Here is a 27,766-nt window from a genome sequence, read left to right as displayed (position 1 = left end):
TTAGCACTCAGCCTCGGAAACCATGAAGAGAGAGCTGTCCTGCTTGCCCACCTCAGCCACAGCAGCAGCCAGCTGGTTGAGGTTCCCGTTGGGGAAGTGGCGTGCCTCCCATAAGTTCAAGATCATGGCCGTTGGGCTGGGTTTTGAAGCAAAGAAGCTGAGATGGCTGTGGAAAGAGGGGAGGCAGTCACAATCCAGATCCCAGTAACACTCTCATCCCCTGCCTTGCCCCCAGTATGGCTCAGGAGAAAGTGTGGCCACAGCTGGGCGTGCCTTGCCCCTTCGTGCCGAAGACCCACTTCACGCCCATAGCCCAGACTCTGCTCCTGCTCTGCCAGATCCCCAGACCCGTTATGTGTGCTAGCTGTAGCCTGTGCTTCTCGGCACAGTGCTGTACCGAGGATGCCTTTACCTGTCAAGGTGTAGCTTTTGGGCTAATGCTCTCCAGTCAGCTCCACGGGTCCCTGGTGCATCCAGGCTGCTTATGATCTTCTGGCGGATAAGGAAGGGGATCTTAAAGGCACTGGGGCCCACCAGGGCAGGGGAACCAGCCTCGTTGTCTGGGGGCAGCCAGTCTGAGAAGCGTGCATCCTGGAAAGAGGAGAGCAGCTATGGGGCTGGCCGAGCAAATGCAGTCTTCGTAGTGGGAGCTCTGGGGTACGATCAGGAGCTGAAGGAGAGGGTTCCTGGGGTGACGAGGGTGCTTCTACTTTTTATTCAACTCCATTTGATGCTTTTATGTTTTGCGGGGGGAGGCCTTTAACACAATGAGCTTTCCTTCCAGATATTCCCCCAGAGGGCTTGGATAGGTTTGGAAAAGAGGATGATACCCAAGATCGCACATAATATAACCTGCTCATTTGGGAAAAGTAGAATGGGAAGGTTTGTGCTGTGGGGAAAAGGTGTCCTTTGGTGAGGTAAAGGACACTGATGGGCAAGCTGGGTGCGCCTGGCACACACAAATGCCCTGTACTAAGAGAAATGGGATTCTGCAGCTTCTACAGATCAAGCGAACTGAGCATAATTATTCTTTGGCCATTATTCTGGTTTCTGAGATTTCAGCATGTATTGGCTACGTGCTGTCAAAAGTACCTGAACGGCATAAGAATTAGAAACTTACTTTTATTGGAGAAAAAAATCAGGATTTTGCACCCTGTATAACAGGTACCTCAGGCCCTTGTGGGAAACTCTGGTTTAAACAAACCAGGGACTTTTTGCTAAATCCAGCATGTGAGGGAAGGAGGCATGAATAAAAGATATATAGGTCAGGTTCACTTCCTGGTTCATAAACCATGGTTTATAAAGCCAGGAATGTTATGTTCAAACTCTCCCATTCTCAAGATGCAGAGAAGTGCAGCCCACACTGTTAGACTGGCAAGGAAACAAGTGAAAGGGACTTTTTATATAGCAAGGAAAAGCCTCTTGACCCTCTGCTCTTGAGTCTGTTCAAGAGTGACTCCATGCAATGGCAACCAATACACTAGCTGCAAAGACATATAATGTTCTTGAAATCTGCTCAAAAGTTAGAAGCATCCCAGCCTAATATGCTTGAGCTCGACTGCCAGAAAAGACCATTTTTCCCCAAAGTGGCACCCTGCAGATGCATGGACTCCAGCTTCCATCATCCCCGGGCATTATGGCCAAATGGGTAGCATTTAAGTCATCTTGCCAGCCCTTCTTTACTGTGTCGTGTCCTAGTCCTCACCTTGGCTATGTTGAAGTCAATATTGAAGCTCTGCCCATCACCCTCCACCTGCCAGATCCAGATTTTGCAGGCCAGCTGGCAAGTGCTTGTGCTGAGTCGCTCCAACGTGAAGGTGCAGTGCAGGTAGGGCTGCAGCCCGCTCCAGAGGTGGTAGAAGGGAATCTCCTGGGAAGAGAGAGGGCAAGCTGAGGCGGGGGCCCGTTGCCTCCCTAAAGGCAGATGAAGGAGGAGATTTTTGAAGGAGAACAAGGCCCAACAAGTAAGCAGGCGCAAGGAGAGTCAGTACTATCTGCCCCCAAAGAAGGATATCACTACAGACAGGGAAGTTGGTAGCTGAGAAGGGCATAGCAGCTCTCAAGCGGGGCATTCTTGGGTTTGAGTTGTGTGTGTGCTGGGACAGGAGGTCCCATTCAAACTCTAAATTCTAGTAAACAGGAGAAAATGAAGGAGTTATGTAGAATGGTGGCTGGTCAGCCAGAGTGCACACAATCTTGTCTCGGAGGAAGATCACACCCAGAGATAATGGGCACACTTGCCTGATAGCTGACAAGGAGCTTGCTCTTCCACAGTGAGCTGGGCACATCATGAATGGAGAGGCGCAGGTTGTGGTAACTGTCTTTGAAGTGTAGGATCCGTGGTGCACCAATCAGCTGGCCTCCCATCTGCTTCTCTACTTGCACCACTTCCTGTGATGGCAAGAGCACAGGGAGTCAGCGTGGGGAGGCAAGGCTGAGTTTCTAGGACACATTTCCCAGTGGCCACCCCCCACTACTCTCTTTACGGTTGCCAAGCTATCATACCACTGTGGCGGTACAGGGGTGCAGTGACTGGGCCAGGCACTCATTCTCAGCCAACTTCCCAAGAGTCTGTGTTACTGGATTCTGAAGGGTTCCAGAACAGTGGAAGAGGCAATGGGAGAGAAGGGGGATCAAAGGGGGCAGGTGTCTTTGAAGCTCCATCAAGGCCATTATCCGCAGTTTCCCAGCCCAACTGTGAGAGCAGACATGTTTTGGAAGAGACGAGAGGGGACTCAGAAGAGGAGGTAAAGCGGTTGATTTGCCTGGTCCCTGACCCCATCAAAGAGACAAACTACCCAGTCAGAGGGCTTGCATAGGTCTTGCCAGCCAGCTCTCCACCAGTGGGAGCCACCCTGAGGGAAGGGTGCAAATGAAAGGATTAGGAAGAAGTTTCCAGTGTGGTTTCAACTCTCACTCTTTACATGAGCAGAGGCTGTTGTTCTGCTTGCTTGGGGGCTTTTAAAGTTGCACTCTCTTGTTAGCTGTGAGTGCCAATAAAGAGTTGCATTGTAAAGGAATGTCTGGTGGTTTGGAGCTGAGGTCAAGAAGGGAAAGGTTGGGCTCACAGCAGTGGGACTGGCCTGTCTTGAGCCAAAATTTCTGGGTGCAGGAGAAGACACAGAGAGCCTTGGCAAGGAAGGCAAGAGGACTATGTAATGTGAGTTTAGTCAATGACTGCAGTGCAGGATAGTTGTTGCAAGAGGCAGCATGTTGTGTACATGGTCAGTGGCTGAAGTGGTGTATGCACACAGCCTTTAGCTCAGCATCAAAGCTGAAAAACAGTAATTCAGCCATCAATGCTCTTCAGAAAATAATAGGTTACTGAAACTGAAGAGCTCTTAGGTGTGACACTTATGGAAGAAAGGCCAGTTTGTAGGTGTGTTTTCAGGGAACTGTGTGGTAAAGCTGTTGGAGTTTGGACTAGGGTTGAAGAGGCCTGGGTTCCAGTTGCTACTTTGCCACAAAGCTCACTGGGAGATTGTGGGCCAGCCACTTACACTTGGCTTACCCTGTTTCACAGGGTTCTTGTGCCATGCACACGTCTCTCCCCTTTTCTATTTCCAGCAGATCTAAACAGAAGACTTTTAAAATGCAGTGTTTTATTGGAACTAAGCAGGGGTTTGGGGTATCATACGAAGGGTGTTGTTAAGTAACTTTAATCAAAGTAACATTCCCTCCACTTTGTGGGAACAGCTCTTGCCCATGTGGAGAATTGATTGCCAACTGCAAACCCCCTCCTCCCTCCCCTTCCTGAAAGGCTTGACTCTGTCTTCAGGGAGGTTCACACTGTTTGTGGGCCAGAAGGCAGGACTGCCAGGCATCACATAATTGGGACACTCATTTGGCTTGATGCCAGCTCACTAGGTTAATGAATTCACACCCCTCCTCCTCAGACCCTCCCTGTTCTGCAGTGACTCCCCCTGAACCTGAGGCGGTTTTGTTCTCAGCAGCTGTGTGACAAATCTTGCTTGCTATCTTTGACATTTACATGCCACATTCCAAATCCTCTCCTCCTCCATCTAGTTCCCATTCTGAGTCTTTCTAACTGGGAATGCTGTATCTTGAGAGCAATGGGTCCCGCCTCTACATATTGTGAGGAACCAGTTTGATGCTTTGAACTCCTTGGAGGAAATACAGGTTCTAAATTCAACAAATAAAATTATATTTGAGGCTGCTTTTAAGGGTAAAACCGTTTCATGGCCTCTCCGCTATAGTACCTTGAGTGCATCGCGGGTGTCACTGAGGCAATACACACGGACGTCATATTCCAACCCTGTACAAGTTGCCGGTGCAAAGAGAACCAGTTTGAGGCGCTTGGAAGCAGCCATGCTGAGCGACTCCCCCACCAGAGCAAAACGGCCCAGCTGCTCAGTGAAGATGTAGCAAGACTGGGGTTCCAGCTGGCAGTGGTAGAGTTCTGAGGGGGCCGGCTCACCCAGGTGCAGCACATCCTGAGGGGATGGAAAAGGGGAGAAAGATCACCTGAGTCAGTGCCTACAGGTACAGTGAGAGGACTAGTGTGACAAGGCAGAGCTGACAAAGGAGCAGACGGCCCAAACTGACAAGATATGGAGCCAGCATGGATGACTGAGGTAAGCACAGGATTGGCAGAAGCAGGATGCTGGTTGAGATGACAAAAGGTGGCACAGAATGAGATTGGACTAGCGTGGATGGTGGGCTACAGAATCAGGGAGGCAGCACAGGGCCTGGGAGAACAGGATACCTGCTGTTCCCTAGTTGTGCCCAGTAAAGTCTGCACGGCTTCCAATTTGGTCAAGGGCCCAGAATGTATTAAAGTATTCAGCGTAGGGAGCAGACCAGAATCTCCCCCTCTCAGGACCTAAAAGTACTTGTGCTGGGGAGCACAAAACCCATTCTGTTCCATTAAAGCTATAATAAAGTGTGTATATTCTCCATTTCTGCAAAATTGTGGAGAAAGCATATAGTATATGGTACTGGAGACAGAATCCAGCTTTCTAAAAAAAAAAACCCCAAATTTTGGCTTGTTGGTATGCAAGGTGGTCTGAAAGAATCTATCCAATGCTTAGTGAAGCTGGAGGGATGGCCAGACAAGATTTCCAGTGATTCCTGGAGTTGAGATTTTGGTGCCATGCCTGCTTGCTTGCTTGTATATGACAGTATATGAAATGCCTTATCTGGGGTTCCCAGTGAGATGTACTATTTCAGTAAATAAAAAGACCTGTAAAACCTAACATCACAAAACAACTCGAACATTGAACTAGAAGACAAATCACCAAAATCAAAACACAAAGAGCTAAAGAACTCATAATGCAAAACATGTCAATCATCCTTAGAGCAGAGAATCAAAAGTACAGATTCCATCTAGATTGGACACCACAGTGTCTTTTCAACAAGGGCTTGGCTGAGTTGGCTAACTGTAATATAAGTAATGTTTCTCTAACCCATATGTTCTGGCAACACCCAACAGCTGCCTCCCTTTTGGGACGAGGTTGTGATATGAATAAATTCTGTGCTGGAACACTTTTTAATATCTACAGATATGTATCCTCTCTTTAATTATTTGCCAGTTTCTCGCAACTTAACACAAGGTCAGTGTCAATGGATTTTCTGCACCCTTTGGACAGCCCAAAAGGCTGATACTACGACACCGGAAGGATATATGGCCACCCTAATAACTCAAGTGGGGCAAGGACTTAATGACATTTTACCTTTCAAACAGGTTGTATTTAGACATCATCTATACTTGGACAATATAGAGATATGGTTCATCTTTACTTAAACTCACTGCATAACTATTCACATTGATAGGAGTACATATTTTTGTACATATATAAACTATACTAGCATACACATCACATGCCTTTACTGTGACTGAGAATATTCACACTTTTTGTAATGAAATCTGTAAGGTTTTTAAAATGTCATTTAATTTCATTTTTCTCCTGTCCTCCCCAGGTTTTAGATTTTGTTATAGCTTTCTAAAACTATGTATAGAGAATCAAATAGTATCACTGAAAAGTTATTAACATGACACTTTAAAAGCCTGAGGGCATTAAGTCTTCACCTGGTGTCAAAAGCTGTTAATGTGGGCACCAGCAGATCCTCTGTAGGGGGTGTATTCCACAAAAGAGGGGGCACTGCACAGATGGCCCCCTGCTTTGTGGCCACCCTCAGTGCAGGATGCCCACGGATAACTGGCATGCTCAGGCTTCTTGTCCTTCTCAGAACTAGCAGAAACAGAACATACGACACGAGGCCAGGCAAGGCAAAACAGGAACATCTGCTTGCCTGGCATAATGTTTACAGGCTGCACAATGGGGGAGACCCGGGCACAACTGTTGGTTTTCTTCTTCCTCCATGCAGGTATCCTGCAACTGCCCATGGCTTAACACTTACCTCCCAAGTGCCCTCACAAGACTGCTTCTTGAGTCGGAGACTCCAGGTTTCGGGGTTTGGCTCCACACAGTGGTCCATGGCCAGGATGACAGGCCTGGTGAGCAGCACCCCTGGAGGGCCACAGCTGACAATGGGACTCAGCAGAGTCTGGCAGCCAGCCAAGGGCAGCCTGAATATGAGAGAAGCATGAATTGGGCAGAGAAGGGGCATAAAAAGGCCAGGAATGGTCAGGCATCGCTATTGGGATCCGCTGCTTTGCCCTGGCTAACACTCGCAGGGGCCCAAGGATCAAACATCATTTGCATCCCCACCACTACAGGTGGCAAGTAAAGTGGGGCTGAGAGTGGTGCGTCTTACTAACAAACCAAACAGAGACACTTTGTAGGGCTTTGAGGCTAGAAGCTAATAAGCTTCTGCAAGCACATAAGAAACTGGCACTGATGTGGTAATTCCTGGCCATAGTGGAAGTGTCCTAGACATTATGGTTGCTACTATCAGGGAACTCTGCTTGGTGGAGACTCCAGAAATGGTTCCAAGAATATATCCTATACATACAAGTGATGTTGTTAAACATTCTTCTTCCAAAGGAAAACTGAGGGGGAAATAAATCTGGAATGGCTTAGTAGAGGAGTTCCTTATAGGATTACCAGTCAATAGTTCAGCTGAGCTGTTCCCCTTTGGGCAGACAGGCAAGGTCCTTTCTGGGTTGGAGGTCCCAGTAGCTTAGCTAACGAGACTGTTATCCTTGATACTGCAGGGCAGGCCAAGCCCAGTTTAGACACCCTAATCAAATCTACCATCTCAGTCCTCAGCCAGGACCAAAGGGATTCTTGATACTATATGTGCCATAACAGAAGCATGCTTTCTCCATTTGCTGTTGACACAGTCCTGAGCTGTGGGATGCCAGCAACAGCGGGTTGGGTAGGGCCAGGACAAAAACATTAAAAGCAGAGAAAAGCAGTTGACAGCCCCCTTTTTTTAGAGTGCAATAAAGCTGCTGCAGTGCAAATTGGCCTAGAAACGGCTTAGCGGTCTTTATTGATTATAAAGCCCAGCCCTGTGGGCATGATGTGGACATCTTTTCCACTGCTATGAGTAGTTTACTTTCACAATCTGTGTTCAGGTTTGCCTCTGTCCTTGTGAAGTGATAACTGAATCCTATTGTGTGAAATTAGCTTTGTTGATTTCAGGTGAGTGTGTGTCTGATAAAGAGTTTGTAGACTCCTCAGGGGGCAGCCTAGAGTTGTGCATCTTGAAGGTAGATAACATCCAGCAAGAGGAATCGTATGTGCCAAGACAAGGAAGGTATTTCCTTCCAAGATGAAGGGTGGGTAGAAAAAGGGTTGTGACTACAGTGACAGAAGACACTGTTACACTCGCAAGTCTTCAGCTACAGTCATTTCATGGTTGAGGAAATGTCTCCAGGTGAGTAGGGACAGATCACATATCAGTTTTTGGCAGAGACGTTCTAGGAGGTGTGAACTGGGTCAATTCTTGTCAAAAATCAACTGAAATGAATTTCTTATGTATCACTATGGTCAATGTGATGGGGACAGTGGGGTTTGTAGGGAGTGGAAGAGGTACCTCACATCCTCCTGCTTATGCAGTGTCAGGTAGATTTCATAGATCTTCCCTCGCGGAATGGCATCAGGTGGGATGAGCAAGCTGACACCTGAAAAGGACCATGATATTGTTGTTCAGGGGAATGTGACACACTCACTGTCTGGCCTTCTTGTGGGCCTAGGCTTGAAAGAACTATTCCATGTTCTTTCACGGGAACGGATTGTTAACAAAGGGACGCCCATCGGGCTGCTCAGCTGAGTGAGACAAAAAATGGGATACAGGAAATTTCCCCTTAAAGAGGATAGACTTGGCTCTTGGAGGGCATGGGATGTGGTTTATAGCTGATTCCCAAATCCGCTTCTTTATGGTCCAAAGAGCTTCCCTCTCCTGGATCTGTGAGCTTCAGTGATGGTCCAGAATGGAACTAAGGCATCTTCACATCACTCTACTTAGGCCACCCTCCCAAATCCCAGCCATGTTGCGTGCCTTCTTGCCAGCCTCACCTGTGTTGGGTATCATCAAACGTCCGCCCAGGAAGTTGAAGGTTCCATATGCCATGTTGGCACCCCCTCTGGGCAAGGAGCGGAAGAAACTCTGGGTAGAGAATCGTGAGACAAAGTCCACAGGATCAGCACTGGGGGAACTGTGGTGCAGAGTGTGGCGGCCACTGCCCAGCGGGCTCAGCAGGTGCCCGTTGCCAATTTGGAACTTGCTGGGTCCTTCCTGGCGTGAGCAAAGCGAGCCCTGGTAGGTCATGGTGGTGGTGCTCAGATCAGGCTGGATAGTGAGTAAGTGGGAGTTATCTGTGTATGGAGCGGGAGGGGAGAGAAGATATCGATAATGGGATGAGCATGGCTGGTAAAACAACACCTGGAGGAACAACACCTGGCAGGAGACCGCGCCCGCGCCCGAGAACCACACCGCGCCCAAAGACCGCGCCGCGCACGCGCCCGAAGACCGCGTGAAGACTGCGCCGCGCCGCCGGCTCCGCCGCTACTTGACTGCCCTGCCACGCCCCTGCACACGTGGCAGGTGTGCCCGGACGGGGTGGGGCGTCGGGTGGCCGGCGGCTATAAAGCGCTGCAGGGGGGAGCGCCGGCGGGAGGAACAACACCTGGCAGGAGACCGCGCCCGCTCCCGAGAACCACACCGCGCCCAAAGACCGCGCCGCGCACGCGCCCAAAGACCGCGTGAAGACTGCGCCGCGCCGCCGGCTCCACCGCTACCTGACTGCCCTGCCACGCCCCTGCACACGTGGCAGGTGTGCCCGGACGGGGTGGGGCGTCAGGTGGCCGGCGGCTACAAAGTGCTGCAGGGGGGAGCGCCGGCAGGAGGAACAACACCTGGCAGGAGACCGCGCCCGCGCCCGAGAACCGCACCGCGCCCAAAGACCGCGCCGCGCACGCGCCCGAAGACCGCGCCGCGCACGCGCCCGAAGACCGCGCCGCGCACGCGCCCGAAGACCGCACGAAGACCGCGCCGCGCCGCCGACTCCGCCGCTACCTGACTGCCCTGCCACGCCCCTGCACACGTGGCAGGCGTGCCCGGACGGGGTGGGGCGTCGGGCGGCCGGCGGCTACAAAGCACCAGCAGCGGCCGGGGCCGGCGGCCAAAGGGCGTCGGCCAAAGGGCGGTTTGCCGCCGTTTGGGGGGGCTGTTCGGGGGGGGCTAGGCTGGCCAGGGGACTTGCTCTTTTGTTGTGGCAGTCCCTTCTGTTGAACGGCCAATTTTAAATGTTTTATAATTTTAAAGTGTTTTAACTTGTTTTTATGGAGTCGTCCCTGGCCATGTTGCCGCCTGAGTTTCCTGGGGAGCGCACTGGCGCCGCCATTGGTGTGGTGATGGGCAATGGACGTAATAGCGGTGGGGGCTTAACGTGTCCGCATAGAAGAAGGAGGGACAGATGGCTGACACCTGTCCCTACTTCTGGTTTTGCTCCCAGCCAGAAGGTGCCAGGGAGTCTTGTCAGTCGCCCCTCGGGCCTGACGGTGCTGTTGTTTAATGCCAGGTCGGCCAATAACAAATCTGCCCTCATCCATGACTTGATTGTGGATGAGGGGGCCGACCTGGCCTGTATAACGGAGACCTGGGCGGGAGAGGGGGGGGGGATGTTGCCCTCTCTCAATTGTGCCCGCCCGGGTATATGGTCCAGCACTGTTCACGGCCGGAGGGGAGGGGAGGGGGGGTCGCTTTGGTTTACCGGGCCTCCGTCACTCTCACGGGACTTCCTGTCCCTTCGAGACCAGGGCTGGAGTGTCTCTACTTGGTGTTGGGCGACCGAGACAGATTGGGGATTCTGTTGGTGTACCGTGCACCCTTCTGCCCAACAGTCTCCCTGCCTGAGCTGACGGAAACGGTCTCGGACCTGGTGTTGAGGACCCCCAGGATGCTGGTCCTGGGGGACTTCAATATCCATGCCGAGGCTAGTTTGACCGGGGCGGCTCAGGACTTCATGGCTTCCATGACGGCCATGGGGCTGTCTCAACATGTCACCGGCCCGACCCATGAACGTGGACACACTCTGGACCTGGTTTTCTCGACGGGGCAGGAAGAGGGTGGTCTGAGGGTGAGGAATTTATGCTTGACTCCCCTGTCATGGTCAGATCACTTCCTAGTGAGGTTTGTGCTCGAGAGCGACATCTCCCTCTGTAAGGGTGCAGACCCGATTGTGTGGGTCCGCCCCCGGAGCCGGATGGATCCGGAAGGATTCCTGAAGGCTCTGGGGGAGTTTCCGGCTGACAAGACGGGTGCTCCTGTCGAGGCTCTGGTTGAACTGTGGAATGGGGAGATGACCAGGGCTGTAGACACGATCGCTCCTAAGCGTCCTCTCCCACCGGGCAGAGCCCGCTCTTCCCCTTGGTACACTCCAGAATTGAGGGCAATGAAGCAGGTTGGGAGACGGCTAGAGCGTAGGTGGAGGAAATCACGTGATGAATCTGACCGAACACACTTAAGAGCCCACTATCGGGCCTATGCTGTGGCGGTGAGGGCGGCGAAAAAGAGACACTTCTCCGCTTCCATTGCCTCCTCACAATGCCGTCCGGCGGAGCTCTTTCGAGTGGTGCAAGGCCTGGTTCACCCAGGGCCAAAGGAAGAGCTGACTCCACCCTCAAAGGCCCGCTGTGACGACTTTGCCGAGCATTTTAGGGAGAAAATCGCTCAGATTCGTCACGAGCTGGATTCCACTATTGATTCAGAGGTTTTAAGGGAGACACCAACGCTGCCGTCTGGTCCAGAATTATTGGATGAATTTCAGTTATTGCGGCCCGATGATGTGGACAAGGTGCTTGGACGAGTACGTCCTACCACTTGCCTTCTGGACCCTTGCCCGTCTTGGTTAATAAAGGATTCCAAGCACGGGATTGGAACCTGGATCTTGGAAGTGGTTAACGCTTCTCTGAGGGAGGGTCGGGTGCCTGCCCCTTTAAAGGAGGCGGTAGTCCGACCGGTCCTGAAGAAGGCGTCACTGGATCCAGGGATGGCCGCTAACTATAGACCAGTGGCCAACATCCCGTTTCTGGGCAAGGTGTTAGAGCGAGTGGTGGCGGGACAACTCCAAGCACTCTTGGATGAAACTGATTATCTGGACCCATTTCAGTCCGGCTTCAGACCCGGGTACGGTACTGAATCTGCCTTGGTCGCCCTGTACGATGACCTGTGCAGGGAGAAGGACAGGGGGAGTGCGTCCCTGTTGGTTCTCCTGGACCTCTCAGCGGCTTTCGATACCATCGACCATGGTATCCTTCTGGATAGGCTGGCGGGATTGGGGGTCGGAGGCACCGCTTTGCGGTGGTTCCGCTCCTATCTCAACGACCGATTCCAGAAGGTGGTGTTGGGGGACTATGGCTCTGCGCCATGGCAGCTTTGCCATGGGGTACCGCAGGGTTCCATTTTGTCCCCTTTACTGTTCAATATCTACATGAAACCGCTGGGAGAGGTCATCAGGAGGTGTGGGCTGCGGACCCATCAGTATGCTGATGATACCCAGCTCTACCTCTCGTTTTCCACCAATCCAGGTGAGGCAGTGGCTGTACTGAACCGGTGCCTGGCCGAGGTAATGGGCTGGATGAGGGCCAATAAACTGAAGCTCAATCCAGACAAGACGGAGGTCCTGTTGGTTGGCGGTTCGGGCTTCAGAGAAGGTGACCTGAACCTTGTCCTGAATGGGGTTGCACTCCCTCCTAGGGACAAGGTCCGCAGCTTGGGAGTGCTCCTCGACCCGGAGCTTTCACTTGAAGCTCAGGTGACAACAGCGGCGAGGAGCGCTTTCCTCCAGCTTCGGCTGATTCATCAGCTGCGCCCCTACCTGGAGTACGACTGCCTTGCAACAGTGACTCATGCGCTGGTGACTTCCCGTCTTGACTTCTGTAACGCGCTCTACGTGGGGCTACCCTTGAAGACGGTCCGGATACTTCAATTGGTTCAGAATAGAGCTGCCAGGCTGCTGACGGGGACTGGACGTTATGTTCACATGACGCCAGTTCTCCGTCAGCTTCACTGGCTCCCCATTGAAGTCCGGGCCCAATTCAAGGTGTTGGTAATGACCTATAAAGCCCTAAACGGCTTGGGTCCTGGTTACCTGAAGGAGCGCTTACATCCATATTTGCCCAGTCGCCCCCTGAGATCGGCGGGAGAGGCCCTTCTCCGGGAGCCCTCCGTGAGAGAAATTAGGAGGGTGGTTACTCGGAGAAGGGCTTTCTCAGCGGTGGCGCCTAAGTTATGGAATGCGCTCCCCAGAGAGGTCCGCCTGGCGCCGTCGTTATTTGTTTTTCGGCGCCAGGCTAAGACCTTTTTATTTAAGCAACATTTTAAATGCTAAATACAATTGAATTTTATCTGGCCAGGGCGGCTTATTTTATAATGTGAGTTTTAATTAAGATTATTTTATATGGATTTTAACTTGTTTTATCTATGTTGTAAGCCGCCCCGAGGCTTCGGCGAATGGGGCGGCATAAAAATGTTTTAATAAATAAATAAATAAATAAAATTCGTCTCCTGGCAGGATGGAAAAGGGAGTTCAATCTTAGTATTACATACAGAGCTCGATTACTTTACACATGCAAATGCAGATATTTTGAGTCACCTCAGGTAGGTAGCAGCCTAATCACAAAACATTATCTCATCAGACAGTGTTGCATAAAATATGTTAACCAGCAGGGGTAACAGACTGCTGCAATGACCCAAGAAACAAAGATCGCTGTTCAAACTATCACTTTCTGTATTAAAAAGGTTATGCATTTTATTTTCCAGAGCCACTTTTTAAAAATGCGGCACAAACTCTCTGTCTGCGCTAACCCAGCTTACACAATCCATCTACGCAACCTAAATGGAGACTGACGGAACAAGTCAGCCTCACGTGACACGGTTATCAATTTAATGCCTTATATAACTTGTCAGGGCATTAAGAAGTGAGTGCAAAGGTCACAGAACCACTTTGTGAGCTGATGATGGGGCAGCAAATGGTTGATAAAGTGATCAAGGATTGCTTCCTCGACTTGCGCTTGGAGGTATGTGGTGGGGAGGAAATACCTTCTGAACTGATTGTCGAAGGTCAGAAATGGAGTGGCCATGATGGGGGTTAGGCTTCAAACATGTTGCCATAGAATAGTCTTCCTCAACCATCACTCTCCAGATGGGTTAACGAGAACTTCCAGCTTACCCAGCTGGCATGGCTATGATGGGAGCTGTAGCTGAACAAATCTAGGAAAGCTGCTAAAGAATCTAAGGTATTTCAAGGGCAAGATGGTGACATCCAAGAGGCAGCACTGGAACACTGAGCCTTAATTGTGCCCATGGCTCCCCGTGGTTTTATTCTCTCACTGAGGGCGCTGACAGTCACTGTGGTAGCAATGTGCCTGCAGAGCTCCATCCCTGCATCAGCTTTTCCCCAGGAGTTAATGTTCCTTGCTTAATAGGGACCCACATCCATGAACTAGTTCAGGAAGGTTTGACAGATGTTTGCAGTGTGTGCTGGATAGCTGGGTGGTCAGAAAACTTTCACTACTCAGTCTGGTCCCAGTCAGTGATGGGCCGCCCTCTGGCTGTAGTCCAGCAGCAGGAAAACAGCAAGAGGCCAACTACTGGAATGGGATATTCCTGGGTTCCTGCAGAAGATATGAAGGGCTCATTTCCACCCTCAGATCTGGCATCCTTTGTTAGCAAAGGTCAGTTTAATTGCGTCAAGAAGGGTGCTGAGAAGAGAATCTCTTGCATTTGAGCATTCAGGCCATCAACATAAGAGGCTTTTAGTGTGCTCACTGAGTCCGTAGACTTGACATTCCTGTGCAGCCCTCTGCTTATGCAGCTGCCAAAAGAAGCCTTCCAGTGCCCCTGCTCCCCGGTTGGGCAGACCTTCCAAATGACTTTTTAGCCATTGTCTTGACTCCTACAGGTTTTTATTCTGCTCTAAACTTTGTATTTATTTTTGTAGCATTTATGCGCTGCCTTGAGCTTAATTTAGAAGAAGGCAGCTCTGGTAAGAGAGCAGGAACATTGTCAGGCCATGACTGTGGCTTAGAGATACCCATGGATCTCTAAGCCACCAGGGAAGGAAGTCCAATAAGAAATGTTCCTCGCTTAAGGGGAGCCTGTCTGCACCCTCAGCTTCCGGCTCCTACAGTGCAGATGGCACAGTGCCTGGGGGGGGGGGGGGGGTTGGGGCAGCTGCCAGAAGGAACAGTTCTGAAGGACTACAAGGAAGCTTTCTAGCCTAAGGCTCTGATTCCCTTTCAGGGAGTCTTTGCAGGAGGGAGGGCACACAGCAAAGGTGGCTGTCCTTGGAAAAAGTGAATAATGCCAAAGTTAAACTCTCAGTGTACATCCACACATAATACACATACACCATCACATACATCCTTTCTCAAAATAATGTGTGCCCATTCCCCTTACAGACACACACAAATACCCCCAATTGTGTTACAATTACATGTTGAAAAGGCCTTCTGTTGAAAGCCTTTACCAAGCCTTGTTTCAGCGCAGAAGAAGGGGATAGTGTGTCCATGGGAGGGGCGGTCACAGCTCCAGAAGGGTTAACCTGCTCCTGGGACAACCCACTCCCATGGTCTTGCTCCACACTTCACTAGGGCTTAGGAAAAGCGTTCTGTTGAAATCAGTGGGAGAACCGATCAGTGGAAGAGCTCTCAAGCCTCAGTGCAGCTGGGAAAGGGGAGTGAGGGGTTCCCCATCCACTGACTAGGATCTCCAGGCCTCATGTCAGAAGCTGCCTGCTGCTTTATGAACCAAATGGTGCTCCGACTGCACATCCTGCTCCCTTGCCTCCTTTCCTCTTCTGCCTGTGATGTGGCAGAACGAGAAGCAGTGCCAGCCCCAGCAGAAGGGGCAGGAAGGTGGGACCTGAGCAGCCATTTGACAGAATGTGCAGTAGCCCCTGGAAGACCCATCCTCTGGACAGCCCTTGCTGTTTCTCCAGATGCCCCAGGAGCAGAGCAGTGCTCACCTGCTTTGGTGGGCTTGATGCTGACTGGCTGGAAGCCAGCAGTGAGAATAGAGGAGTCGGCCACGTCCGAATCCAGCCCTTCCTTCTTGCGGCAATAGACGAGGGTGACCACCAAGAGAAGCAGCACCAAGCAGACGGCCACAGCGATCAGGCCCACATATAGCGCCACGTCTTCCGAGCCACCCGTTCCTACGAGGGAAGCAGAACAGAGAGGTATAAACCGAGCCGGTTGTTGCAGAGCATCCTACATTGGGAAATACTGGCATTGCTTCCTGGAGAAGGAACATGCCACTCATCTGCATGACAGGCAATGCCTGTTATCTGGGGGCATGTTCAAGTGAGTGGGATCTGCAGGGAAAAGGCACTGAATCCCAGTTCACAGGCCTTCTCAGGATGAGGCAAACCAAGGGGTTGGTACCTGCCTTCCCTTGCATTGCAGGTGTAGCCAAAACAACATGCCCAGCCTGCTTTTCTCTGAGCTGGGCCTTTGACTCGTGGCCTCTTTAAGTGCAACATCCTGCTATTCTTCAAAGGGCAACAGAAGAAGAGGCAAGGAACAAGGAGCAAAAAAGCTTCCTCTGGAATCCAGCAGTCCAGTTTCAGATTTCGGAAGGGCAAAGAAGCTGTGATTTTTGGCAAGGTTTAATGGCTCACTCATAGATAAAGGGTGTTCACAGACAGAGGGCTCTTAGCACTACCAGTCAGAAGGCATTCTGCAACAGTTCCATCCTTTCCTCTTTAACGCATTTTCTGCCGTAAGAAAAAGATGGAAGAACTGGTAGGAATACATGGAAGGCTTATGAATTGGAGGCTCTTGAAAAAATTATGCGAATGAGGGAGGGCAACAAAGCCATCAAAGAAGAAATTGCAAAGTAAGTGGTGCATTTTTAGAGCATCTGTTGTGGTTCCCTCTTTTAATCACTACAGCAGTATTATCGATATAGCACATGCACTCTCTCTCTCTCACACACACACACGCACACACACTAAAAAGTGTTACATTAAGGCACATGTGCAAGCCCACTTAGGGTGCAATCCCATTCGCTCATTTGCTTATACGTTTATATCCTGCTTTCATGGTCCCCCTTCTCTCCATGTTATCCTTACAACAACCATGTTGGCTGGGGAATGCAGAGTCGTAGCACTTTTTAAACCTGTATAGGATGGCACCTTAAATTGTTTATCATCATAGTAGCAGTCCGCAGAATTAGCTGGAAATCTATGTGCCCATCAGGAATGGAAATGTGTGCATATCTGGCATGTGCAGCAGGGCTGGAATCCGAAATGCTGGGAGGGTGCTGCCCCTGCTGGAATGGTGTTTTGTGTTTTTTAAAATGAAGATTGTTAGCAGAAAGGAAGAAGGTTAAAATTTGGGTTAGAAAGACCCCTTCTGTGCCCGTCTCATAATTTCTGAGCACAAGCCATCTCTGATAAGGAGAAGGGATGGATGGTCCTTCCCCATCCGTCATCTTGTCGATATCCATGAATGTTGAGGAAGCAGAAATGCTCACAGAGGCTCCCTGTCCTAAATCCTGGCTCAGAAGGAAAGCGCGCGTGTGTGTGTGTGTGTGCACGCTCCTTTCCCTCGGTGTGCAATGCCCCCTGGCAGACACACAATGTGCTGCTGCATGCAGGGGTCGGCTGTGAGGGGACTGGGAGAGGCCGGCAGCAAGGGAGCACACAGGCCTTTTGTGAGTCAGAGCTCTGCATTTCTGGGTTAGGAGAACAATGAGGCAAGCACATGTTCGTCCAGCTTAAGAGATGACGGATGCGCAGGGTGGGCATGGTGTGTGAAGAAAAGGACCCATGTGTGTGTTTTGTGCCAACCAGCACTTTGCCCTGCTGCTGTCCTTCTGCATCCGACCCCCACCCTGCCAGCTGGACCAAACTGTCAGGCTGAATACCTCTGGGAGGGCAGGGGGACATTGCCTCATTTCAACTGTGAGAATAGTTAATTTGATGTAAAAGGAAGAGAAAACCCCTAGGAGGCCTCACAAGCTTGGATGGTTAATGAGTCAGGATGGGACCTGTCACTCACTCTCCCACCCTGGCAGGCCAGCACAGAGCTCCCCTGCCTGGCGGCTGACAGGCTGCTTGCTCGACCCACGTGCTCCCACCACGATGTCTGGGTACAGCAGAGAGTGGGGAGGGGGCCTGGGACCTTCTCCCCAGGCGTGGAGCATGTGGAGGGAGGCAGGAGCTATGGGGCCCCCGAGGGGGGTCCCTGCCAAGGTGGGTTGCTGCTCTGTTGCCTGTGGATGCTGGGCAATGCCATGCTTGGCAGTGGCGAGCCCATCGGTGCCGGGCAGACGGCTGCAAGTCCCTATGGATAGGCAGACCAGAGCTGACAGGCGTCACTGCCGTTATACCCCAGTCGGCCTGACAAACAAGGCTTAGGGAAGCCGCCCACGGAAGAGGGTCAGATACCCCTGCCAGCCTGGGGAGGCTTCTTCCTCCCTACCACCCTCCTGTGGCTTTGCGAGGAACAGTCCTCTCTGTCTGAAGGCTGCTGGAGGACAGTCCTCTGTCAGAAAGACTGTCTAATCTTAAATGTGGATTAAAGATGAAGAACCCCAAGAAGGGAGGAAGAGCAGGGGGAGTCCTTGAAGCTGCCTATAGACACTTCCCACCAGGACAGTGGCCTGAGCTGGTGACAAACTTCCTTCCTATGTTGAAATGCATGTGGTTAAAATTTTGGACTGGGGTTGAGGAGACCTGGGTTCCAGTCCCTGCTTGGCCATGAAGCTCACTGGGTGATTTTGGTCCAGTTACTGACCTACCTCACAGACTTGTTGTGAAGGTAAAATGGAGAGGTGCAGGGGTTTGTGTAGATCACCTTAGGCTCCTTAAAGGAAAAAGTGGGATTTACATGTAGCAAACAGATGCATATAAATAAAACCCTATTTAAAGCACTGCCCTACATTTGTACCTCTTAATTCCAAATGAGTATAAGCAGGTTTCCTCCGAGCCCGTGTCCTCCCTTTGGTCCTCTCCTTCCATGGCGCACTTGCTTCCCCTCGGCCCTGAGCTAGGCACAGCCACTCCACCTGCCCTCCCCGCTCCCCCAGCACCATCACCAGCGGCGGCACTGTCTTTCCCCAAGCGTGGCAGACAAGGCAGAGACTCACCGTGACTGCACAGCTCGCTGGTGCAGTTGCGGGTCTCCAGTTCGGGGCCCTGGCACTCCTCCCCACCATTCCGGGGTAGCGGATCTGAGCACTCACGGCTGCGCCACTGTGTACAGTCCGTGCCACACACCGACCACATGCTCCAGGCTGACCAGCCGCCAGGCACTGCCAGAGAGGAGGAGGCAGCAGAGGTGGCTTAGTCACCGCACTACGAACTCGCAGCGTTTCCTTCTGCGCACAGTGGGCCCTCGCTTGACCCTTCTGCCCAAGCAGCTCTCTCTCTAGCCCAGAGTTCCTCAACCTGATGCCCTCCCACTGTGCTGCCTACGACTCCCAGCATCCACAGCCACCAGCAGGATGCGGGGAGTTCTTGTCTAATGCACCAGGTGGGGGGCACGGTGGCGAAGGCTGCCCTAGCCAAATGTTTAGAGCAGCCTCAAGGGTTGCACAGACACTGCTGGGAGACGTCAACCCTGCTGAGGAGTGAGGGGTCTGCACAGCTTGTGGCTGACCCACTGCTGGCTGCGCAGGCCCCCTGACATGGAAAGGATGGTCTTTGTCACGTGCTTCAGAAGGTCTGGGGGGCTCAGAGACAGGAGAGGACAAACACAGACAAGGGGAGGGGAGGGGAGGGAAGGGGAGGGGAAGGACAGGTGGAGCAAAGGCAGGAGGTGGGCAAGGCTCTCGGGTCACACAGAGCGGAAGACACAGGAGAAAGACGCCTCAGGCACATGCCACACTGTTCCCGATCGGCTCTCCATTCAGCAGGATGCTCTGGGGGAAGGGGGCTGAGGGCACAGATGGAGCGGTGTGGCTGGCGAGCCCCCCAAGAGAGGGAGCGGAAGATCAGAGCAAACATCTGTGGCTCTGCCTCTTCTGGGTTTCACCTGTGTGGGACCCCGAAGCCTTTCCCCACTGTTACAAGTGGGCTGGGGACTCAGGGCGAGGGCTTGGGGGGTGACAAGGAGAGCCCTGGGAGCGGGTGCACGGCAGTGGTGGGGCAGTACCTGGGCACAGGGTGGCGCAGGAACTTTTCTGCACATTCTGGCCCTCACAGAAGGCCCCCCCGTTGAGTGGCGTCGGGTTGGTGCAGCTCCGGCTCCGCTTCTGCCAGCCCCGTCCACAGCTGGTGCTACAGGCTGACCAGTCCGTCCACGTCGACCAGCCACCATTCACTGGGGGGAAGGGACAGCATCAGCTCGAGCTCCCAGAGATGGTGCCTTGGGGGCCACGGGCTGCAGGGATCTGCTGCCCCCACTGGGAGCAGAGCACTTTCCAGGCCTGAGGGAGCCCTAACCTTTTGCGTGCCTGGGGACAAAAGAGCTGGCTTTGGGATTCAAGCGTCCGTCGTGCGTGTGCAAGTGTGCATGTCTGTGTTTGTGCATATGTACAGTTTGGGGAGAATACACAGGAAAACATGGGGGGATGCAGGAGGAGTCACAAGCAGAGGGGCGAACACTTGGAGGAGCGGGAGGGGGGTCACGTCGCTTCCCCCCAGGGGATGTGGCAGAAGCATCACTTGCTCCCTGGTCACATTCGCAACCCAGCACCCCTTCCCAGCGCCTGGGGCTCCCTTGGCCTGTGTCCCTCATTCTGGACGGATTTCTGACTAGGGTGGGAGATACAGTCTTGGCAAGGTTCCCTCTTCACTGCACTCCAAACGCAACCAGGGGCTCCTAAGCCGCCTCCCCGCTTGACTCAGAGCTGAGGCCAGACTCCGCAAGGTAAGTTTTGGGCATTCATAACACTGGATTTCTTCCTCCGCCTCCACCTGGGGGGGTTGTTGCAAAGGATGCTGTGCCCTCCAGGCCCCCTGTTCCTCCAAGCCGCCCAGCCCCGGCCTTGATGGGGCCCTACCGTAGACAGTGACAGTGGCAGGCGAGCTGCGGCGGCGGGCCACAATGTTCTTGGCCACGCAGGTATAGTTGCCCGTGTCAGCCAGACGGGCCTGCTTCACCACCAGGCTGTGCTCCAGCGTGACATAGAAATTGGAGTCCACAGTTGGATCCACGAGCTCTTCGTTGCGCAGCCACTCAACCTTGGGGAGAGACACAAGCCACACATGCGAGGGGAGGATTGGAGTTGGACACAGGGGAGCCTTTCAAGCACAAGCGCAGAGCTTCTCCCTGTGAGCACAATCTGGCCTGCAGAGGTTCCACAGAGCCTTCCAGAGTTGCTCTGGGGATGGGGATTAGAGGCTAAGCCCCATCCCTGGAGAAACTCCAGGACTCCGGTGAAGTTATCTCACAGTTATCTCTGATCCTGTGGCTGCAAGGTGTGTCTGAAGGAAGCTTGTCCTGGCACTGACCTAGCAAGGGACAAGGCTTGACAAGTCAGCCAGCACCAGTGCAGCCTAGGGGGCTCCAAAAATGAGAGACAGTAAGCTCTGCAGAAAGAGAAGTGGCAGCAGTGAGCATGGAAGGGAAGACACTATCATGAACCCACTTCAGATGCAGCACAGCAGAAAGGCCAAGCCAAGTGCAGGGTCGGGATGGGGCCCTGCCTTTGTCAGTCCCACTCAAGCTGCTTGGGCCTCATTGCGATGAGTGGGCTTCATGAGTGGGCTTCACTCAGCCCACTGGCTTCCGAGTATTACCCAGAGCTATGCAAGCGGGGAGGCCAATACTCACTTCAGCTGGTGGGATTCCCTCTGGGGGACGGCAAGGCAGCACGATTCCTTGCTCAATAGAGACTTCTTTGGCCACTGGCTCTTGCTCAAAATTCTTTCGCAGATCTATAAGAAAAGAGAAGCTCAGCGTGGTGATTTGTCTTCTCCAAAACCTCCATGTCATACTAGGCGCCTTCTTATCTGATCCCTGCCAACACCAATGCCCGGCTGGTCATACTTGATTCAGCCATGAAAGACCTGTTGCCAGGCTCCAGTTTTCAGCTGAAGGATTGCAGCCATAGCTAATCTGTGCACTCATCAATGGTTCTGGGTGCAAAGAGCCCCTGGACAGGTAGGTGGCCTGGTTTGGGGAACAGCAGGAATTATAAGGCTCAAAGAAAGGAATGGTGAATGATCTGAGGTCCTAGATGTCTCCGTTGGGCAGCCAAGATGATAAGTGAAGGTTACTCTCAGCTCAATAGGAATGTTGGAGAAATCTGCAATAAATAACAATGAGTTCAGATTTCTGTGACTCCAATCTGTGGATTCCTCAGTGGACCAACCTTTTCCAAGCCATGCAGATTTTATGGACTTATGGACCATTTTCTAAAAACTTTTTGGGGAATTTGCTCAAATTTGCACTTGTGGCAATGTGCACTTGCACAAGAGGAACAAAATTCTCAGACGTCTCTAAACATGATCCAATTCTGTCAATTTGGCAAAGAATAGGACAAAAGATGCCTGGCAACCTGTGAAAGAAAGACAGGATGGATTTAACAAAATCCGTACATTCCTACTCACAAGCAATGCGCACATAAGCCTTCTGGCTCTTGGTGGTGCCAGAAGAGCTCCAGGCAACACACTGGCACCAATACTCTTCTAAGCCAAAGATCTTCTCCACCTGCTGCCGTGAAATGTCGATCCGTACCTCCATGAGAGGCAGGCCTGCCAGAACATTGGGGAACAAAAAAGCAAGAGAGGAAAGAGAGATCAAAGGCAAGACTGTGTGTGTGTGCCAGAACTCTGTGGAAGTACAGGAAATGTGCAGGTCTTGAGGACTTCAGCTTTCATTTTAAACTGTCCCCCATTCTGCCACCCCTACACAGCCAAACAGGCTTCTAGCCCTTATGGTTACACTTGGAAGAGCATGGGCTAATCTTTGAACACCTGAAGCCACAAAGGTTGCTGCTCAATATAATTTTCAGCCATCAGGGTAAAGGGGTTACGTGTCCTGCATGACTCTTTCCCCCTTCCTATGATTAGCAAAAGCATGATAAATTTTGTGAAATAGTCACCATCATGGAATTATGCAAAGCAAGAGAAATTATCATCTATGCCAGCTGTAGAATCCAGGTTTTCCTGGTGCAGAATTTTTGTGGCTTTACTGTAGAGATTATGGCAGCACAGCCTGATCCCAATACCACAGGATGCAGCCTCCTCGGACAGCTGCTTCCTGGCCCTGAGTGCCCAGTTGGAGCCCTGGCATGGTACTGGTCTTTGTTCACAGAATGACACAGAAGGTGCATAAGGAGGTAGGTAACTCCTGAGTTCTTTTGGCAAGCTTGATTACCTGCCTCACTTGTCTGTGAACAAATTATGAGCTGCTAGGTTCACATCCTGCCATTTGGATCTGTTTCACACCAAGGTATGTGCTGGAGTCTACCTGGCAATGGGATATACGTACATTGAACGAGTTAGCTCACACCTGGGGGTATAGAAGGAGGGATGCAACTTGGAATTGGGGAATGTTGCTATAGTGGTTAAGTTTTTGTTGTTGTTAGTCACGAAGTCGTGTCCGACCCATCGCGACCCCATGGACAACATTCCTCCAGGCCTTCCTGTCCATGGGCATAAATAGTTGTTGACAAATATGATGAGCTCTGGAACACTATGGGCCTAGGTTGGCCATGTATCTTCTTTAGAGAGAACCATCTTTTATCTGAAAGTATATTATATATAAAGGGGCTGTCCAATTCTGTTTTAAAGATAAAGAAGCATCAGAATTCCTGTCCATTAACAGTGAGCATCTGGACAGCAGACTGAACAAGCAGGCACACTGATCAACTGGTCTTCCATGCTACAGTGCAATTTGCTGTCTATTTAAATTTTAATCATGTCTATATGTGCATCTCTACATATAAATTAGTGTACCAAGATCCCTGACTTCCCTATTGGTGATGCATTTCTCTGTTTTCGGCTCATAAGTGGCATTGTGACATGCGAACTGGTTTGGTACTGCTTGCCTCTGTGCCAGGGACTGTCATTCTGCGAGCATGTAACAGTCAGCACCCTCACCAAGCAGCAATTCCCAGGGTTTGTCAGAGAGATCCATAGCAGTTAGACTGGAATAAACTAGAGGTATAGATGTGTCCCAACTCAGTACTGAGACAGAAGCAGCAGTGAGCCACCCAGCCATCCAGACAGTGATTCCTCTGCTGCCTGGGGATGCCATCTTCCAGCACTCACCAGTGCTTTTGTCCTTGCTGCGTTGGATGAGGTGGTCGCCCTGGTGCACCCACTCGCCGTTGCACTTGAAGTAGATCTGAGTGGCAGGCATGGCCTTGCAGGCCAGGGTCACAGGCTTGTTCTTGACAATGTACACGTCCTCAGGCTCCAGCAGGAAGTGAGGGAGCAGGTCAGAAGCTGAGCCAGGCATAGGGATGGGCACGGTGGCACTCTGTTGGGCACCTGGGCAGGGTGGACAGAGGAGGGGGTTACAAGCTGGCACAGTGGCCATGGAAACATTCAGCCAGGCCACAAAGGATCAGGCTTCCACCATGGGCCCCATGTCAACAGAACCAATTCCTCCTTGCTGTGACTGCACAACCTTTATTCTACAGTTCGAGTGTAGTCAGTACAGTCGTGATGTCTTTGCGTCATTGACCAGCCAGAATCACAGTTCTGTAAGATTAAGCTTCTTCAGTTAAAGGGCAAAACTTCATCTTTCCTTTACTAGAATCAGAAGAACAGCAACTTTTTGGGAGCTTGGCTAATTACACAGTGAATTGGTCTGTACTATTAATGAAAGGAACTGCAAGAGCTCTCAGCCATGCTGCTGTCCCCACAGCCATCTCCGATGATCATGGTTTCAGCTCATGCAACCAAATACCAGTAGTGGAAAGCCGGTGGAAAGCCCCAGTGGATGTTCCAGCAAATGCCAATGACTCATGGTAGCTGGCATTTTCCAGTAACTCTTAATACTTTAAGAAGCTAGTGGGAAAAGCTGGAAACACTTCCAGGGGAGTAAGCTCACCAACAGGGATGATCAGTGGTGATTGTTAAAGATACACCACTTAATGGGCATGTATGCTAGTGGTAGTGTAAACAGCAGTGGTTATGGGTTGTGCACAGAATTCTACCACTTCCTTACTGATTGTTCATACTCAGCTTGTCCATTTCCCTTCAGTTTAGAAAGTGTATTTCCAGACATTCTGGACTTCAACCCAAGCATTCTTGAACACTGGCTATGCTACAGAGGCTTCTGGAAATTGAAATCTAAAACTTTTGGTGATCTATTTTCTGCTTGTCCTGACTGTATATGGTATGGAAGAACCTTTGATTGTGGACATGCTTTCTGATGCACCACAACAGCCTACTATGCTAACTTAGTAGCACACACATTCCCTTACAGGAAATTGACACTGGCTGCCTTGAATGCTATTTTTCTTGGTGGAAAAACAAGGTCAAAAATAAATTAAGTGATATAATGCTAGTGTAAATAGTTCCTGTACACACTGGTTGTATATGAGGTCTCAAAATGGTAAGGGTAATTGCTCAAATAACCTTTTAGGACCGGTAATGCCCTGTGGCTTTAACCTCTAATCACTTTCCATCCTATCTTCTATCTTTGCTAATGCTCTTTAAGCTTGACGCTCAACATCTTCTTAGATGAGCCTGAAGTTTATTCTTCACACTCAGACTGTCAATTTCCCATCAGTTTCTTGTTAGGATAGGTGGACATCTTCTGGCATTAGTGTGTTGACAGAACTGATGTCCAGATTTAGTTTCCTGTCTCTGTGCCTTAAATTCAGTTCTCTAGTTTCAGGTAGCTGAAAAGGCAATTGGGTGATAGGCTGAGACAAAACCAATTGATGTAACTTACATTGCTTTCATAGTGAGGCAGAACCAGATCCTCCGTCTCAACCACATTCCCTCCTAGATTTCCTAGGTAAAATATTTGCAGTGTTTTCTATCTGTCATTGACTTTTATTTGGTCTGGCAGAGGGCAAGGTGAGATTTAAGCAGTGTGACTGAAGACTCTGTGATAAAACAGCATATTGCCACACACCCTGGGGCTACTGGGATGTGGTGGTATACATGCTGAAGAATGTAAAAGAGAATAAATAAAATATGGACATGTTCATGTTGAGATGGCAACCACTTCTGTAGGGTTTGGTAGACAACATACCTACTGTTAAAGAAACTCAGAAGCCTCAGTTTCAAAGAATTGATCATCAAATGATCTAAGATGCATATTTAGGTTGCAATTCTACACTCACTTACCTTAGTATAAACTTCATGGAACTTAATAAGGCTTACTTCTAAGTAGACAGGTATTTCAGTTTGCATGATTAAACTCGTAGACACTACAGAATTGCATATTATCTCCATGTTCTAAACACACATAGACCTGAATTCCATAATTTCAGTTATTTTTAAACACAATGAATTTAGTTTCAACCAAAAAAAGGCCAACATTTTAATTAGCTGTTTAGAAAATAGAGTCCTAATCACTGGGAATAGGCTGGATATAAGAAGCAGCAGCAGCTGCCAGTGAATGGTAAACATATATTGAGAAAATGTGCATTAAAGCCATTTAAGAGGGGCAGTAGTATGTGATATTCAACAAATGCCTCCCCCCCACCCACCAGAAGATGCATGATTTGCCATTGTGCCTTCAGCGCCTAAAGCAAGGCGCCCACCACCTCCGTCCTTTCTCCCGATGGATCAGTGGTACCCCCTCTGACAGGCTTGCACAGCGGGGGCTGCTGACAGGATGCTCCTCCCGCCACACACGCACACGCACACGCACACGCACGCACTCCTAGCCTCCACCGAGGCTAATCCATCACGGCAGGAAACGCCGCACGGCATGCGCCCAGTGAACCTGCGCCGATCCCTCATGTCTGCATTTAACTGCTAATGAAAAAGAAATGTAGTGTGACCAATAAGGGACATAGCTCACTTCTCTGGGGGCTTCGTCTCGTCATGGCACACTGAGCGGAGCTCGCTCCCTCCCCTCTGCCCGCCCCCTCCTCTGCCTCGCGGCCGCCTGCTAGCCTGGCGTGGTGGCGCCTCAGCCGGGCCGCGCCAGTAGCACGCGGCGGCGCGCGGCGATGTCCGGTTAGCCCGAGGCGGGCAGGGGCAGGCAAGGCGGCGGCGCTGCCTGGAGGGGCGCGCTTCTTCTCCCACGGAGGGAATCTACAGAGCCCGGAGAAGGGGATGGTTGCTCTTGCGACGCCTGAGACCCACAGGAGCGTCGCACGTAGTGCTGCCAACGTGCCTGGTGGACTTAGCCGGAGTGCACGCCTTCCCGCCAATTTGGTGGTGCTTCTCCCTGCCAAGGGCATTTATTCTACCACAGCTTCTGCGCTCCACTCGTAGGTCTCTGCCGTCGCCGCTTCCTCCTCTCGCTTCCCCCGCAGTAGGAAGGCTCGAGGCAACAGAGCGCAGGGCTCCCGCACCTTTAGTTTAGCTGCTGCGTCCAAGAGGGAATTTATGGTCTCGCAGGTTTTCTTCCCCCTGCGGCATTCCAGGACGATCAGCGAGCAACATCTGCCACCATGCCACCGTGCAGACACTATTTAAAGGTACAGAAGCACCGCTCTCGCTTGCATCCGGTGCCTCCCCCCCGCAGTAGTTCTCCTCCCCCCTTGTGGCGGCTTCCCCTAGGTCCCTCCCCCCCTCCCCTTTATCTTAACGTTATGGCTCCAGGCCAGCCTGCTGCTTTTTGTTTTTCCTTCCCTCTCCCAAATGAAGTCTAGTCCCTAGAGACGCTCGATCGCTAGAGCTGCATGAACAACTCCTTCTGCTACCGCTTTCCCCATCGCCACCACCTCCTCCCGCTCCCCTGGAGAATAGTTCATGGTATGCGAGTAGTTTAGGCCACATCTCTCTCGATCTCCTCCTCCCTCTCACACACACACACACACACACACACACACACACACACACACACACACACAGCCAATTGCACGGGTGAGTGACTTCAAATGTTTTGGCCTACAACTCCCATTGTCCCAATGGTGAGAAATGATGGAAGTTGTATGTCCAAAGGTCAGAAATGCTGCAAGTTGCTCACCCTTGCTCTACAGCCACCTCCATGTGCTTGGGGAATACTGTGAGGGCGAGCCTGATGGTGTGGGTTTGGATCACTGTATGGTGCCTTTTGTAGGCTGGTCTTATGGGGTAAGAACCATTATAAATGGGGCAGAAATCCTTTAAGAATTACCTCCTCCCTTTCACAGTGCTGTCAGTCAGACTTTCTTCCAGCAGCTTTTGTCTTAAAAAATGTGTGAGATCAGATTACAGATTTCCTGCCATCATGTCCACACAACTGGCCATTAGGTTACCTGACCACAAGTTCAGATCAACACTTAGGCACAACTTTTGCTCAATGAGTTTGGGCCT

At 51.2% G+C, this 27,766-nt stretch overlaps 1 protein-coding gene across 1 annotated transcript; it reads right to left on the bottom strand.

Annotated features, from left to right (window-relative positions):
* UNC5A (unc-5 netrin receptor A) lies at positions 1–26,346 on the bottom strand. The gene is made up of 16 exons (XM_044450965.1): positions 26,322–26,346; positions 23,603–23,824; positions 21,938–22,081; positions 21,159–21,262; positions 20,386–20,566; positions 19,536–19,703; positions 18,529–18,693; positions 15,401–15,589; positions 8,448–8,747; positions 7,966–8,053; positions 6,382–6,550; positions 4,221–4,454; positions 2,242–2,391; positions 1,706–1,870; positions 413–591; positions 1–166 (listed from the first exon to the last, which is right to left on the bottom strand). Exons 1-16 carry the CDS (start codon positions 26,344–26,346, stop codon positions 1–3), a joined length of 2,649 nt encoding a protein of 882 aa, XP_044306900.1.
* Between the last annotated feature and the right edge of the window lie 1,420 nt (positions 26,347–27,766).

This window comes from Varanus komodoensis, unplaced genomic scaffold (genome assembly GCF_004798865.1).
Source record: "Varanus komodoensis strain SLA01 unplaced genomic scaffold, ASM479886v1 scaffold6_1, whole genome shotgun sequence".
NCBI classification, from domain to species: domain Eukaryota; kingdom Metazoa; phylum Chordata; class Lepidosauria; order Squamata; family Varanidae; genus Varanus; species Varanus komodoensis.
This window is presented reverse-complemented; position numbering and strand designations above follow the sequence as displayed.

Bases quoted from the DNA above. Each gene is read 5' to 3' on its own strand.
- UNC5A (XM_044450965.1), bottom strand. From the start codon at position 26,346: ATGACGAGACGAAGCCCCCAGAGAA. The intron at 20,567-21,158 runs GTGAGTATTGGC...TCTCTCCCCAAG, and splicing joins AGGGAATCCCACCAGCTGAA to GTTGAGTGGCTGCGCAACGA. The intron at 19,704-20,385 runs GTAGGGCCCCAT...CCTTCCCCCCAG, and splicing joins TGCCACTGTCACTGTCTACG to TGAATGGTGGCTGGTCGACG.